Source organism: Geotrypetes seraphini, chromosome 12 (assembly GCF_902459505.1).
Source record: "Geotrypetes seraphini chromosome 12, aGeoSer1.1, whole genome shotgun sequence".
Taxonomy (NCBI): Eukaryota; Metazoa; Chordata; class Amphibia; order Gymnophiona; family Dermophiidae; genus Geotrypetes; species Geotrypetes seraphini.
In genome coordinates, this window is record NC_047095.1 from 73,527,234 (window position 1) to 73,544,140 (window position 16,907).

Here is a 16,907-nt window from a genome sequence, read left to right on the forward strand (position 1 = left end):
TGGTTGTACATGCAGTCTATACATGCGGTTGCAGGTTAAACATGCGGTAGTAGCAGGTTGTACATGTAGTCTATACAAGCTATACGTGCAGTCTATACATGTTATGCAGTCTATATTTGGTGTGCAGGTTATACATGCAGTCTATCCAAACTATACAAGCAGTCTATCTATACCTGTGGTAGTAAGCTGTTCGTGTAGGCTATAATTATAGATTGTATTGGCTGGTTATTCCTTTGATTGTAAATAAGGATTACTTTTCCTGTGATCTGGGTTTCAGATGTTTCATGTCATTCCTTTAGGGTGATGTGTAGGATGGAGAGTTGGCTGCGGGTTGGAGAGATGGTTGCTGGTGAATCTGTGACTCTCTGCTGCGTTGCTTCGCAGCGTTAGTTTGTAGGCGCACAGTCAGGATCCTTGCGGTTTTTCCTATTCCAGAGAGGGGCGGAGCAGGGCTCGCACGCTCACCTCTTCGTTGTAGAGTTGGTATAGTTGGTTAAGTTTGTAGAGCTAGTCTGTCATGCAAGTATTTAAAGTTAATTAAACATGCAAGAACTTATCAACTATACAGACAGTTAGAGAGACATGAAGAGTAGAGGAGCATGCAAATACTTATCAGATTTGTCAACGGGTCAGTGGCGATTTGGAGGCGAGTCTTCCAATTTAGGAGAGTGGAATGCGGTTTTCGGATGGTTTTCAGGGAGGTGTAATCCGCTGAGGAAGATGACTGGGCTACATCTGGGTCGGTCTGCTTCCCGGCAGACGCGTCACAAAGGCGCTCACTAAGGCGCACGTGCCTTTGCCGTACGTCTTCGCTGGCGCGCCGAACGGCCACGCGACGTTTCAATTTGAAGAGGCTCCCCTGCTGGATCAGGGGAGGGGTGGAGCTGTGCCCAGCTCTCTGCTGCACGCGCCGAGCCGCCGGTAAAAGTGCGGCCTCGGCGCCGTTTCAATCCGAAGAGGCTCCCCTGCTGGATCGGGGGAGGGGTGGAGCTGTGCCCAGCTCTCTGCTGCACGCACCGAGCCGCCGGTATCAGTGCGGCCTCGGCGCGGTTTCAATCCGAAGAGGCTCCCCTGCTGGATCGGGGGAGGGGTGGAGCTGTGCCCAGCTCTCTGCTGCACACGCCGAGCCGCCGGTATCAGTGCAGCCTCGGCGCGGTTTCAATCCGAAGATGCTCCCCTGCTGGTTCGGGGGAGGGTTGGAGCTGTGCCCAGCTCTCTGCTGCACGCGCCGAGCCGCCGGTATCAGTGCGGCCTCGGCGCAGTTTCATTCCGAAGAGGCTCCCCTGCTGGATCGGGGGAGGGGTGGAGCTGTGCCCAGCTCTCTGCTGCACGCGCCGAGCCGCCGGTATCAGTGCGGCCTCGGCGCGGTTTCAATCCGAAGATGCTCCCCTGCTGGATCGGGGGAGGGGTGGAGCTGTGCCCAGCTCTCTGCTGCATGCGCTGAGCCGCCGGTATCAGTGCGGCCTCGGCGCAGTTTCATTCCGAAGAGGCTCCCCTGCTGGATCAGGGGAGGGGTGGAGCTGTGCCCAGCTCTCTGCTGCACGCGCCAAGCCGCCGGTATCAGTGCGCTGGAGCTGGAGAGGCGCAAAAGATCTATCTGAGGGGTTTCCCATGTTGAGAAGATTGGCGTACTGTTATTGAGTTCAGTGACCACTCATGAGGTTGAAGGAATCTGCTCAGTTTGTCCACGAGCATGTTCTCTTTGCCTACCTTGAGAAAGATGTTTCATGGAATGGCCCAATTCCAAATCCTAGTTGCTTCTTGGCAAAGGGGATGAAATCCTGTGCCCCATTGTTTATCTAATACATGGCAACTTGATTGTCTGTGCGTACGAGGACAACCTGATTGAGAAGGCAATCTTGAAACATGTGCAGTGCTTTGCGAATTGCTCATAGCTCTAGATTGATGTGAAAGGATTTCTCTTGAGCAGTTCAAGTGCTTTGAGTATGAAGGCTGTCTAGATGAGCTCCCCATTCAGACATAGATGCATCTGTCAATATCTTTTGATGCGGAACATGAAACAGTTGGCCTCTGGATAGGTTTATTGGGTTGAGCCACCACTGCAGAGATTGACAGTGTGTGTGGCGCAGTGGTTAAAGCTACAGCTATACGGAGGGGGAAGTGTACTGTTGAATAAGAGTTTTTTTACTTGAGTGCCCAGAGTGTGGTCTATCTGTCTGGCTATGCAACCCCTCTCCTGAGCAAGCTACCTCACTCTATCATACCCCCATTGCCCCAGATATATTAGATGGATTGTGAGCCTGCCGAGACAGACAGGGAAAAATGCTCAAGTACCTGAATAAATTCATGTAAACCGTTCTTGGCTTCCTTAGTAGAACGGTATAGAAAAATGAATAAATAAATAAATGAGGTTACTCTTAGTTAGTGGGATAGCAGATCTGTGGCTTGAGACCACTGCGAGGCCAGAATCCATTGAAGGTCTCTGAGATTAAGATGAGCAAATGGGGTAATATGTACTGTGGATATTATGTGTCCCAATAGAAGCATTATTTGCCATGCTGTAATAGTTTCTTGACTTGGCACATGTTTGTAACGGCGAAACAGAGTGTCAAGTCTCTGTTGAGGACGTAGATGCGAGTTTGAATTGTATCCAGCAAACGCTCCTATGAATTCCAGGATCTGTGTTGGTTGCAGATGAGATTTCTGGTAGTTGACTGCAAATCCTAACAGTTCTAGGAGACGAATGGCTGAGTTCATTGCTAACTGAGCAGCTTGAGAGGATTCCTTTATCAACCAATCGTCCAGATAAGTGAATACATGAAAACCATAAGAGCGGAGCATTGCAGCCACTACAACCAAACATTTTGTGAATACTTTGGGTGCTGATGGTAGGCCAAAGGGGAACACCCAGTATTGGAGATGTTGTGTACCTATTTGAAAGCATAGGTACTTTCTGTGGGCTTGAAGAATAGGTATTTGGGTGCATGCTTCCTTGAGATCCAGAGAGCAAATACAGACATTCTTCTCTAGAAGAGAATATAAAGTGCCTAGGGAGAGCATGCAAAACTTCTGTTTGACGAAAAACTTGAGGGCTCGCAGGTCGAGAATCTGCCACAGTCCTCCAGTCTTCTTAAGTATGAGGAAATATTTGGAATAGAACCCCTGGTCCCTCTGCTGAAGAGGTATTGGTTCGATGGCATTCAATAGCAGGAAGGATGAGAGTTCTTGTTGAAGAAAGAAGGCCTACTGTGAGTTGAAAAAGAACTCTCTTGGGGGTTTGTTTTGAGACCTTTCACGCAAACGAAGAGCTTAGCCTTCCTTTGTGACATGTAAAATCCAGCTGTCTGTTGTGATGAGAGTCCAAGGTTGGTGGAAATGTGATAGTTGTCCTCTGATTGGATGAGGATGAGACAGAAGAATGGTGGCTAGGCTCTGGATGAGTGAGTAAAAAAGACTTGAGTAGTCTTCTATGACGATTGAGACTGGTAGTTAAATTTCAAAACGAGGTTTCCTGAAGAAGTTTAAGAACTTAGAATTCAAATTGTGAAAAATCCAAGATGGCTGTCGCCAGGTTGTCCCACTAAATAAATGGCTGTAACTCCACCAGAGGACAGCAAAAATCTGCAATTTTAAGATTTCTGGGGAGGGGGAACAAGGCTACAACAAGTAATAACCAGAGAAACATAAAATTCAGACACCACCCACACACATACACAAACAACCCTATGGGCTGTGACAGCCGTACTTGCAGACCAGACACTGGGAAGAAGCCTGCCACAGCTCCTCTTAGGGTAACTGGAATCTGGAACCTGCCAGTTGGGTCACAGTCGGACTGAGCCTCAACCCCCAGGGCCAGAATCTGAACGCCACAAGTTGGGGGGAGGACAGTGCAGCTGACACAGTGTATGCTCCAAAGAAATGCAACAGGTGCCTGAATAGCTTGCCCTAGCACTCCTGATCAAGTCAAAGAGTGAGCAAATAGAAGGGGAAACCCCCGAGCTCCACAGTTCATGCAGGCTGGTTGAGCAAGTCCCCACAGGATCCACCTGTCAGCTGCAGACCAAAGTCTGCTCCTCTCACGCAAGCTAGATAGTCACTGGAGTTGAAAAATAGCACAAAACCGTCACCAAAACAAAAAATACTTGAAAAACAAAAATGAAGTTCGAAAAAATAAAAGTTGCTCCTGCTCACTTGCAGAAGAAATAACTGTCTGGAAATCAGCAGGGAGAAGGAGGAGGTTCTGAAAACAGTAATCAATATCTCCTGCAACAGACTCACGGGAGTGGATGCAAGACCCTTGGTTTAGTATACCATTCCTATTTCACTGAAAATCAGAAATATCTAATATTTAATGAGATGCAACAGACAAGCATGATTGTACATACTGATACCTTTGAAAGCTCATAAAATGCATTGAATTAGCCAATAAAAAAGGTATTACCTTTTTCCTTTATTTTTTTTGTTTTATTTCTACAGTATATATTACCTAAGTGGACTAATCATTTCACTTAAGTATGAAATGAAACCGCATTTTAGATTTCCAGCCCACCGAACAGAATTTAATAATACAACTGATATAAGACGTCTCTGGTCTTTCTGCATAAACCTTAAAGGAACATAAGAACATAAGAAACGCCTTCACCGAATCAGACCTTTTGGTCCATCCAGTCCGGTGACCCGCACACGCGGAGGCCAAGCCAGGTGTTCTCCGATAAAAACCTGTTTACCCGTATCCATCGATGTGATTTGCAAGAAGGTGTGCATCCAACTTGCCCTTGAAACCCAGAATGGTGGTCTCCATCACAACCTCCTCCGGGAGAGCATTCCAAGCGTCCACCACTCGCTGCGTGAAACAGAACTTCCTGGTATTTGTCCTGAGCCTGTCGCCTCTCAACTTCAGTCCATGACCTCTTGTCTGATTCACATTTGACAATGTGAATAACGATGCTTCTCGCTCTATTTTGTCGAATCCTTTTATTATTTTATAAGTCTCTATCATATCCCCTCGCAGTCTTCTCTTCTCAAGGGTGAACAAGCTTAGTTTTCTGAGGCGTTCTTTGTAGCTCAAATTTTCCATATCTACTACTAGCTTCGTAGCTCGCCTCTGCACCCTCTCCAGCAGGGTCACATCCTTCTTTAGGTAGAGAGACCAGTGCTGGACTAATCTACACCCACACCAGACGGCCTTCCGCAACTACCATAGTACAGAGACTGCATTGCTAGGTATAACAACATGTATCCATAGATCAATGGACTAATTTAAGAATGTATTAATGATACTCCTAGACCTGTCCTCAGCATTTGACACCATCGACCACTTGTTCCTCCTCCTCCGCCTGCAGGAAGGAATTACCGAAACTGCCATAGAATGGCTTACCTCATACCTTCATGGTAGGAGCTACATAGTGAAAATGGGGGAAGCAGAATCGAAATCATTTGGAATGGGTTAGGGCCACAAGGATCATTTTGTTACACCTAACTTTGACCATAGCAACTACTGTATGTATCCTACTACACCTAACTGTGACTATAGCAATCTCTGTATACAGTGCTCCTCCGGTCATTCACGGTTGGCGATTCGTGGTCCCGGTCATTCGCGGTATTTGACGACCACGAATGACCGGGCAGGAGAGGGCAGCCGGAGCGCCGGCGAGTGAAGGAAATCACTCGCGGTATGCTCTGACTACCTCTTCCTGCACTAAAGTTGGGCCTCACCAATCAGGAGCTGCATGTCCAACCGCTTAAGTCACTGAATTGAGAAAAGTTTTACTATTATTAATAATAATTATTTTATTTTTATATTCCGCCAAAGCCAAAGTAGTTCGAGGTGGTTTACAATAAGAAGAGCTGGACAGTCAGCAAAAAAAATAACAATGAAGTCTTTGAATACATGAATATTTGTGGGGAGGAAGAGAGACAGAATAAGAGTCACATGTAAGTACAATACCGGGGGGACATGCAAGTAGAATACCGGGGTAAGGCTTTAAGAGTTCTTGGTTACAAATTGGTTAAGCAGGTTGGTTTTGACTAGTTTCTGAAGTTAAGGTAGGATGAGGAGTGATTGATGATGTTACCTAGCCAGCCGTTCTGTTGTCTTGCTTGGAAAGCAAAAGTTCTGTCAAGGAATCTTTTGTATCGGCAGGTTTTTATTATTGGGTGGCTAAACATATGTATTCTGCGTGTAGCCCTGGTGGAACAGTCAAATTTAAAATGGGAGACCAGTTATAGGGGGCCCAAACCAAGAATGGATTTGAAACAAAGGCAGGCAAATTTGAACAGTACTCTTGCTTCTAGGGGCAGTCAATGGAGTTTTTGATAGTAGGGGATTATGTGATCCCATTTTTTTATACCGAAAATCAGTCGCATTGCTGAATTTTGTATGATTCAGAGTCTTTGAATGGTTTTCTTGAGAGATCCCAGATAAATGATGTTGCAATAGTCAAGCAGGCTTAAAATGGAGTATTGCACCAGTAAGCGGAATGATGCTGCGTCGAAGAACCTTCTGATGGGTTCTTAGCTTCCATAGTGTTGAGAAGCCTATTTTGATCAGTTGCTCTATGTGAATATCTAGAGTGAGATAACGGTCCAGCGTCACTCCCAAGATTTTTATGGTGTCGACTATAGGGAAGTTATGTCCATTCAGGGAAATTGTAGTGTCTTTGAATTTGTCATTCGGGCTTGCCAGGAAGAATTTGTTTTTTTCAGAGTTGAGTTTCAATTTGAACTCAGTCATCCATGATTCAATTTGATTGAAAGTTAATGCTAGATGATTCCTCGTCTCAGGGGTCAGGCTTGTTAGGGGAAGGACTATGGCGATGTCATCGGCGTAGATGTAAAATTTGATTTTTAGTTTTTGCAGTAGATTCACCAATGAGGCTAGATAAATGTTGAACAGAGTGGGGGATAGGGGGGAACCCTGTGGGACTCCGCATGTGTTTACCCAGCTGGACGATTGATTATTATCGCTATGGACTCGGTATGATCGTTTAGTCAAGAAACCTTGGAACTATTTTAATACATTATCGGTGAGTCCAATTGTCTCCAAGCAGTCAATTAGGATGGCATGATCAACTAAATTGAAGGCACTACTCAAGTCTAACTGAATGATTAGTGCACTAGAACCTTGGCTGAATAGGTTCAGGAGGGAATCCAGAAATGAAGCTATAACTGTTTCCGTGCTGAACCCGGAATGAAAACCTGATTGGTTGGCATGAAGTATGCTGAATTTGTCCAGGTACGATACTAAATCCTGGTTTACCAAGCCTTCCATCAGCTTCACAAATAAGATAAATACAAAACATAAAATGACAAAGTTATTTAAAAACTAAAAATTAAAAAGTGAAAATTGAGCCTAGACCAGTGAGGATTTAACACATGGTCTTCCCCGGAAAATATGACCTGTAATGGGATGGAGGAGGGGTGTTTCTGAGGTCTTTGGCATTATTATCGCATATAATGGATAAGTTAAATATGAGAGAATTGAGTTTAAGCACCTTAGAAACAGTATTGGAAATGATTTATTGAAGTTCTAAGCAGGCATCAAGATCAGCCATTGTCCGATTTCTGCCCTAGGATAAAGCATTTATTTAAAAAATTTATTTCCCGCCTAACACCTAAGCAGATTACAATTGAATGTACTTTTCCTACAGCATTGGTGCTAATCATAAAGCACTATTAACCCATTATTATCAACCATCACATAACTTTTTGGGTTGTGTTTAAATTTATATTGTCTTACTTCTTCTTGCAGTTTCCAAAGAGACTTCGGCTACACAAAATGGGCAACAATACTCACGCCAAGGACCCAACCGAGTATAGTTGCTGAAAAGTGTAACAGGGGAAAAAGCTCCCAGATAGTATGAAAAAAAGGTTCATCATACCGTAAATCCCAGCCTGACTGACTGAGCTGAAGAGAATAACAGAAGAGAACTGTCAGGTTAAAGCAATGAAAGTGTATATTTTTTAAGAGCTTTCTCCTTTATTTTAATTTAAAAAAATCTTTCTGTGATTATTAGAAAATTGAATAAAGGCGTGGCTTCGACGTGCTGAGAGATGGCTGTGTAGGAGATCAGCTCTGTGAAAGCAGGCAGTTTACTGAACTTTTAAGGGGAAAATAATAAAGAGAATTTAAAAAAAAAAGGAAGCATTAAGATTGTTAAAATGGCATCGGGGTCGGGTAAAGGAAATAAAAGTGTGATGGCAAGCGGATCAAGCGGAGGAAAAAGGTCAAAACTGGAAGTGATTTCCCCTCAATCAGTTCCTTTGCCTGTGGAGGAGGTAGATAAGAGATCTTTTGCGGGAAATTCAAAAAGTACAAGAAATTGTGTTGGAGAACTCAAAATATATAAAAGAAGTTAGAGATGAGATAGCAGGGTTAAAAAGCAGAATGGATATAGTGGATTTGAAAATGAATGCTCTAGAGAAAAAGGTGGAAAAAAACGGAAATGGAATCAGGGCAGTTTAAAAAGGCTCAGAAAGAAATTGAAATATTAACCAGGACAAAGGAAGTTATCATGTCGCTGTATCGTGCAATGGTGCGCCCGCACCTGGAGTACTGTGTCCAGTACTGGTCGCCGTACCTCAAGAAAGACATGGCAGTACTCGAAGGAGTCCAGAGAAGAGCGACTAAGCTGATAAGAGGTATGGAAAACTTTACATACGCCGACAGGTTGAAAATGCTGGGGCTGTTCTCCCTGGAGAAGAGGAGACTTAGAGGAGACATGATAGAAACCTTCAAGATCCGGAAGGGCATAGAGAAAGTGGATAAGGACAGATTCTTCGAACTGCGAGGAACCACGAGCACCAGGGGTCACTCGGAGAAATTGAAAGGGGACAGGTTTAGAACCAATGCTAGGAAGTTCTTTTTTACCCAGAGGGTGGTGGGCGCATGGAATGCTCTTCCGAAGGTTGTAGTAGGCGACAGCACAGTAAAGGGGTTTAAGGAAGGTTTGGATAGGTACCTAAAGGATAAAGGGATTGAGGGGTACAGATAGCAGCAGAGGTAGGTTGTAGAAGTAGAGGTAGATTATAAAGGTCAAGAATTCACTTCACAGGTCAAGGACCTGGTGGGCCGCTGGGCGAGATGGACCTCTGGTCTGACCCAGTGGAGGCAACTTCTTATGTTCTTAAAGAGAGATTTTGAAGATTTGTCCAACCGCGAGAGGAGGTGCAATTTGAGGGTTCTTGGTCTACCTGAAGGGGTAGAAAAAAATGATTCAGTCAGGTTCATGACTAACTTTTTAATGAAGATTCTACCGATTAAAAGCAAATTTCAGTTGGAAGTGGAACGTGCACATAGGATCCCAACAAAAAGACTAACTGCACAAAAAGGACCAAGGCCAATGATTATAAAGTTGCTCAGATATCAGCAAGTAGCTGAGATATTAGCATTGGCTAAGGAGAATAAAGATATAAAATGTCAGGACTCAAAAATATCAATAGTGCCTGATTTTGCAAGAGTGACAGCTCAAAAAAGGAAGATGTTGCTGGAAATGCGCCCGCAGTTGAGAGCTCTGGGTGCGAGATATGGGTTAATATACCCAGCAGTCATGAAGGTTACGTATGAAAATAAAACTTATAGTATTGAAGAGGCCAGTAAATTAAAAGAATTTATAGAAAAATGTGAAGTGCCAATGAACACATAAAAGGAAATGAAAGTAAACGATATATGTTATCTGTTGAACATATTTTATTTGAAGAATACTGGTATTTTATTTTTTTTTAATGATGCTGAAGAGAGAAGGAAAAGATTTGATAGATTATTCAGAATTTCAGTTAACAGTTTCAAATGACTTTAAAAAAAAAAAAAAAAAACTTGGCATTTTAAGGATTGCAATAACATGGTTTTGCCTGAAAGAGAAGGGGGCGCTGTATGCTACAAGGAGTGAAACCGAGATATAAAATGAAAATGGTACATGCAGCTCTTAATGAAGAAAGGCAATGGGAATTAAAGAAATCTAAATGTTGTTGAGTAAGATTGGTGAATATGGCAAGAGTGTGAGTCTGTATGATACGACCTGCTCTTTGAAAGTTGCCATACGTTTGAAGGAAATCAACAAAGAAGAGCAGAATTTAGAAGAAAAGAAGAGAATGAACATGGAAGACAGCTTTTGGAAGAAAATTGAATAGATTACTTTTGATGGGTTGCAATAACATGGTTTTGCCTGAAAGAGAAGGGGGCGCTGTGTGCTACAAGGAGTGAAACAGATATAAAATGAAAATGGTACATGCAGCTCTTAATGAAGAAAGACAATGGGAATTAAAGAAATCTAAATGTTGTTGAGTAAGATTGGTGAATATGGCAAACTGAAATATAGAAAGAGTGTGAGTCTGTATGATAAGACCTACTCTTTGAAAGTTGCCATACGTTTGAAGGAAATCAACAACGAAGAGCAGAATTTAGAAGAAAAGAAGAGAATGAACATGGAAGACGGTTTTTGGAAGAAAATTGAATAGATTACTTTTGATGGGACAATGATATGTGATAGAATATTAAAAGCAATACACTAATGGAGTTTTTGGATACAAAAGTAGATATTGATAATATAGGATACAGAGATTTTATGGTTATTAAATGATTATAAAATAAGATTTACTCTCTGAGCATTTAACATATTAATATTTTAATATATAAAGGAGTATAGATGACATATTGACATTATAAAATGAAAATTAATTAGTAAGTTATTACATAAGGGATATGAATTAATAAAGAATGTAATAATAAGTGTGAGTGGATAATGTGAATGGTGTGAATGCTTGAACAAGGTACTAGGATTTTGAGATATATAATAAATAAAATTAATGTTTAATATATTCTTTTAGGATGTATTAGAGAATGTTCAGAGATACATGGGGTAAATAGAGAAATATTATATATTGCATAAGGTATATATATAAAATATAACAAGATGCTTGTATAAGGTTAACATATATGATTAAATTGAAGTATTTCTTATATAGTTTAAGAAGTTTTAAGTTTTAAAGAAACTTAGAAAAGAAGTAAGTACTAATATTTTTATTTTATGGTAAGGTACAATTATATTATAGAACAGAAGAGTTATAAGACTAAAAATGTCTTGGTTTCAATAAGATGGATATTGAATATAGTTAATATAAAGAATGGGTCTGATTTTGGATTGAAAAAAAAAAGTATATAGGGGAAAATAAATATTACGGAAAAGAGATTTGAAATGTTATGAAATTTTATCCCTTTGCTTATGATGATTCTCTTTTTATTATAAAGGTTTTTTAAGTTAATGATTGAATGGGTTTAATTTGCCTGTGGGGAGTTTATCTTTTGCTTGGCCACCATGGGCGTTTCGAAGTTTGCATTTATTTTGGGGAGGGAAGGGGTGGGAATGGAGGGAGGGGATATGGGGGGGGGGTTAAGAATGAGGATTTAAGGGGGGGTGTAAGTTTTTGGTATGAGGAAAAAGTTTATATTTTATTTTTGAGATGGATATTTGTATAATAAATTTCATTTATATAATGGGTTTTAAAATTTTCTCCTTGAACGTAAATGGCCTCAATCACCCAATAAAAAGGAAAAAGGTATTGTCATATATTAAGCAACAGAATATAGATATTTGTTTTCTACAGGAGACACATTTGTCTGGGTCAGAATCAGTGTTCCCTCTAAGCGGGCGGGTGTTGTGAGCAAACTTTTTTCACTGTGAGCTAAAAATATCGGGCGCCAGCAAGTTATGAGCCAAATAAATATGTTGCTTTCTACCACAGAACTTCCTTACGTTTGTATGGAATCTATCCCCTTTCAACTTTAGAGAGTGCCCTCTCGTTCTCCCTGCCTTAGCTACTAAGTCTATTCCCTTCAGTACCTTGAATGTTTCTATCATGTCCCCTCTCAATCTCCTCTGCTCAAGGGAGAAGAGGCCCAGTTTCTCTAATCTTTCGCTGTACGGCAACTCCTCCAGCCCCTTAACCATTTTAGTTGCTCTTCTCTGGATCCTTTCGAGTAGTACCGTGTCCTTCTTAAAGTACCAGTGCTGGACGCAGTACTCCAGGTGAGGGCGTACCATGGCCCGGTACAGCAGCATGATAACCTTCTCTGTCTCTTCAGTCCAGCATCTGCCCCTTCCATTCACTGTCTGTCTTTCCCTGCCATCTCTCCTCCTGCCCCCCCCCCCCCCCCCAATTTGGTCTAGCATCCATCATCTTCCTTCTGTTCCCCTCATGGTCTGGCATCTCTATCCTTCCCTCCCCCTGTGGTTTTTAGCATATCTCTCTTCTCATTTCCTCCACTCAGATCTGATCATTCTCTGCTCTCTCTTCCCTTTTCTTCTCTGGTCTTCCTTCTCTATTTTCTGCCTCCATCTAAATTAAATTCTTTCTTACTATTTAGTCCCGTTTCCCTCTTTTCACTGTGTCTACACACAGCTTGTCACCCCTTTCCCTCACCCCTCCATTATCTTACTATTTTCTTCCCCCTTTATTTATCTCCTCCTTCCATCCAGTATGTGTTCTTTCCCCACTTCCATTCAGCATCTGCTCTCCCCTCTCAACTGACATCCATCTGCCTTCTGCTCTCTCTCCCTTCTTCTCACTTCCATCATCTGTCCCCTTCTCTCTCTCTCTCATCTCCTCCATTCCATCATCTGCCCCTTCTCTCTCTCTCTCTCTCTCCCCCCCCCAACTTCCATCATCTGCCCCCCTTCCCCTCACCTTTGTGGGTCACTTTCTTTCCCCTGAGGGTGGCTCATGTCACAGGGGAAGCTTTGGCCGAGCAGAACCGCTTGATTGACAGTGGAACTTACTTGATTGATGTCGATGCTGGGGCCCGTTGCCGTTTGAAGGAAAAAAAAAAAGGTGGAAAAAAGGAACCTGTAAAGGCGAGAGGAAGGGAAACCTCCAGGACAGCTGCTTTTTGCCCTCCTTCAGCGGCCCAAGAGTTCAGACCAGCAGCGGCAGCTCTGTATGCTTTTAACTTCGGCACAGAGCTGCCCCTAATCAATAGTTTAGCGCGGTTTCATGAGGCAGCCTCGGGGCCTTTGATAGCCGGCCCGCTTCGATGATGCGATGTGGGCCGGCCTAGCAAAGGCCCCGAGGCTGCCTTATGAAACTGCGCTAAACTATTGATTAGGGGCAGCTCTGTGCCGAAGTTAAAAGCATACACAGCTGCCGCTGCTGATCTGGAGGTGCGGAGACAAGGCAGGAGGCAAACGCGGTGGAAGGCAGGAGTCCCGGCGAAGGCAGGAGTCCCGGCACAGCGACTGCAACAGGAAGTTGCAAGTCAGCTGACGCCGGCCTTTCGTTGCGGCGGGGACCGAATCCTTTGCGGACCGGCAAGATTTTGTTTGCGGACCGGCGGTTGAAGAACTGTGCTCTACACTGTGTGCGCTGTGACGAGAAACTTGTGCGCTGCGAGGTAATATTTTGTGCGCCAGCGCGCGCCAGCGCGCGCCAGCGCAGCTTAGCGGGAACACTGATTTATCCATGAAGCTGTCAGGTAATTGGATAAAACAGTGTTTATTTGCACCAGTGATAAAAAAAAAAGGCAGGAGTAGCAATCTTGATTAACAAAAAAATGTTCGGCAACATTTAATATGGTTAAGTCAGATCCTCTAGGAAGGTGGGTACTTGTTGACATGAGCATGGGTAATACTACAATGGCATTATTAAATATATATGCCCCTAATTCGAATCAAAGTGAATTCTTTAAATCTCTACAACAATTAGTATTACCACTGGCTGCTACTAATTTAGTGGTGGCGGGGGATTTTAATGCAGTTATAGATCCAATAATGGATAAAAAACCTAGTAGAATTATGAAATCAATGAGTTTATATAATTTAATACAATCATGTAATTTAAAAGATATATGGCGTATTCTTCATTTTAATGATCGGGAATTTACATTTTGTTCGCATGTTCATCAATCATTTTCAAGAATTGATTATATTTTTGTTTCAGATCAGATGTTACAGCAAGTTGAAAAAGCTGCCATAGAACCAATAGTAATATCAGATCATGGTGGTATATGGATAGAAGTAAATTTAGTAGATCAAGATAATTCCAAACATGTATGGAGGTTTGATAATGCATTGCTTGCTGATCCTAAATTCTGTACAGAATTTCAGGTCAAAATTAATGAATATTTTATACTTAATGATTTAGAGGAAATATCGACTGAAATTTTGTGGGATGCTTTTGGAACAACTGCCAGACTGGTTATGGGTTGAGAGGTCGCTTATATTTCCACTTAGACTTGATCTTCTGCTCAGTATAAAGATGCCTAGAATACGTAAGGACAATAGAGTATTAATGGATACTTGGAAAACATTAAGATTTGTAGACAAATTAACTCCCGAGTCTATTGGAAAACCTACACATCAATCTATTTGGGTAAACTCCAAGATACAAATAGGCGGGTTTAAGGTTGTCTGGAAGGATTGGATTAAAGCAGATATAAGATCCTTAAATTAAGTTATTCATAATGGTAAACTGCTTGATTTTTCACAATTGCAATATAAATATGGTCTAAATAAAAAACAAAGTTATAAATGGTTGCAGTTGAAGCAGGCTATTCAGGTAGGGTCCCCTGAATGGAAATTTTTAAATAATCATTATAGCTTAGAATTCCTATGTTTCCAGGCAGATTTTCTGGGACACCAGGCCGCAAAGTGGTATAAAATTTTATCTAATTATTTGAATAAGAAACCTAAAAATGGATTAAGAGATATTTGGAGCATTGAGATTAAGCACCAGATTAATGCATCTCAATGGCCACGTATTTGGTCTTGGAGAATTAAAGGTACGATGTCGGCATCTATTAGGCAACATGGTTTTTCTTGTTGTATAGAGCATTCTGGACCCCTACTACATTACAAAAATTAGATTTCTCTAAGTCTAATAGGTGCTGGCATTGTAAAATTGAAATTGGAACTTTAGATCATCTTTTATTTTATTGTCCATGTATTCAGGCATTTTGGTTATCAATCTGGGATCAAGTTAATCTTTTAATGGAAAATCATGTGGCATTGTCATATGATACAGTTCTATTTGGAATGTGTATGAGATCTAAAAGCCAAATATCTGCAGCAAATCATAAGCTTCTGATGATCCTTACAGAAATGGGGATATAACAAATAACACTTAATTGGAAGAATTGTTCTAGACTAAATTACAGCTTCTGGTGGAAATCAGTGTGTCATCTGTACAAAATGGAAAGGTTAATTGCAGTACAAAATGGTTATTTTACTAGATTTCAGGATATGTGGGGCCAATAATAAAATATTATAATGATTAATGTTAATTTATTATTCTTTTTCCTTATGTGATAATTGAAGGAAGGGAGGGGTGGGGGAATTAGGGAGAATTGCATATATATATTGCATATTTTTAAATGATTAATATACATATGAATTTTATTATTTGTGTATGGTTATGGGAGGGGGGTGGGATATAAAGCTTTTAGATACATATTGTGATGGAATTTTCAAGTGATAATGTATTATGATAGTTTGTATTTAATGTACACTTGATGTATGTATTAAAATGAATAAAGATTTGGAAAAAAAAAAAAGAAAATTGAATAAAGCATCTCTTTTCATGCTGCCTTTGAAAGGGAAATAGACAAAGGTATCCAAAAAGCAAATGTACAAAATGTTTTTGTTCTTTTTCAGGTAGTCGCCAGTGAGATGATCGTGAGAAACAAGAGATGCTGACTAGATTCTAATATGATTCCCATCCTCCCACAATCCTACAGGAGATCTACTTTTAATCTACTTGGCTTCATTTGTACATAAAGTACAGCTTCCACTAAATGAGAAGCACCAAAGCTTGAAGATGGTAACAACTGGGACAACTTCCCCCACTACTCCCAACCCACCTAGCTGAGAAATGAACTAGGTACCTTGGAAGCTGGAGATACAGGTTTAGGAACCAGATTCTTGTACACGATGGGGCATACTGTTGTGATCTTTGTGCTGCCATTTGAGAAATGAGGAATTGGAGAAGCAAATGCAGCTGAAAAGGCAGAAGGATCCTCCTTTGAAATCTTCTTGATGACCAGCATCTTGGTAGGTTGCTTGGCACTTGGTGGGTTCTCTGTCCCCACAAACCCCAAATGAGAAAAAAAACAAAACGTCAAGACAACAACTGGAGAGCAACCTGAGTCACTTATTTCAGGTCTTTAATGAATTAACTGTACCGAACAGTTAGGCCTTTATTATATAATCTTTTTAGCTTAAAAAAGAAAATCTTAGGTGCCCCTAATTAAACACAGCATAAAACCTGAAATTGCTCATAATGCAATGGACGTCTACTTATTCTCTATAACGATAAGAAATAATTTAACATAGTGAATACAGTCAAGTTCCCCTTAACTGTGTCCATGGTATCTTGTTTGTCTGTTTAGACTGTAAGCTCTTTCGAGAACGGGCCTGTCTTCTTTGTGACTCAGTACAACACTGAGTACTTCTGGTAGCGCTATAGAAATAATTAATAGTAGTAGAATGCCAGAACTAAAATACAGTATTAAGTTAGGGGCTTTTCAGATGAGGAATGATCCACATGTTCATTTTATCTATGAAAACATGCACTGTCAATGTGCTTGTAACATCTAAGGCAAATGAATTTTGTGGAAGGTTTCATTAAAAAATCGTGGAACACCATTTTATAATTATACCTTCATCTGTACTCAAGAAAACCATTTATCCAAAATATCTTTGCAACTGGAGTTAAGTATGTGGAACTACAGCATTTCAGTGGGTCAATTCAAAAGGGATAAGAGGTAGCATAACATCAAATGGTGATAATTTTTTCAGACTTGGGGTGGGATATTTTATTGGTCAAATACTGGCTTCATAAAGAAACTGGGCAGCAACAAGCAGCTAAGGTTTGTACTTTTATGTAAGGTGACAATCTACAAGCTTTGATCAAGTGTGTCAAAGTTTTGTAATAGTTTTGTGGACACATTTGGTTTGTTC

The 16,907-nt window shown here is 41.3% G+C and overlaps 1 protein-coding gene across 8 annotated transcripts in view; it reads right to left on the reverse strand.

The window, feature by feature from the left end:
• Positions 1-16,907, reverse strand: part of GPBP1L1 (GC-rich promoter binding protein 1 like 1) — a 200,037-nt gene that overhangs the window by 54,604 nt on the left and 128,526 nt on the right. For all 8 annotated transcript variants that reach the window (XM_033915400.1, XM_033915406.1, XM_033915407.1 and 5 more), the window contains exon 7: positions 15,833-16,026. In XM_033915400.1, coding sequence (XP_033771291.1) covers positions 15,833-16,026 — 194 coding nt within the window. The remainder of the gene's footprint in view (positions 1-15,832; positions 16,027-16,907) is intronic.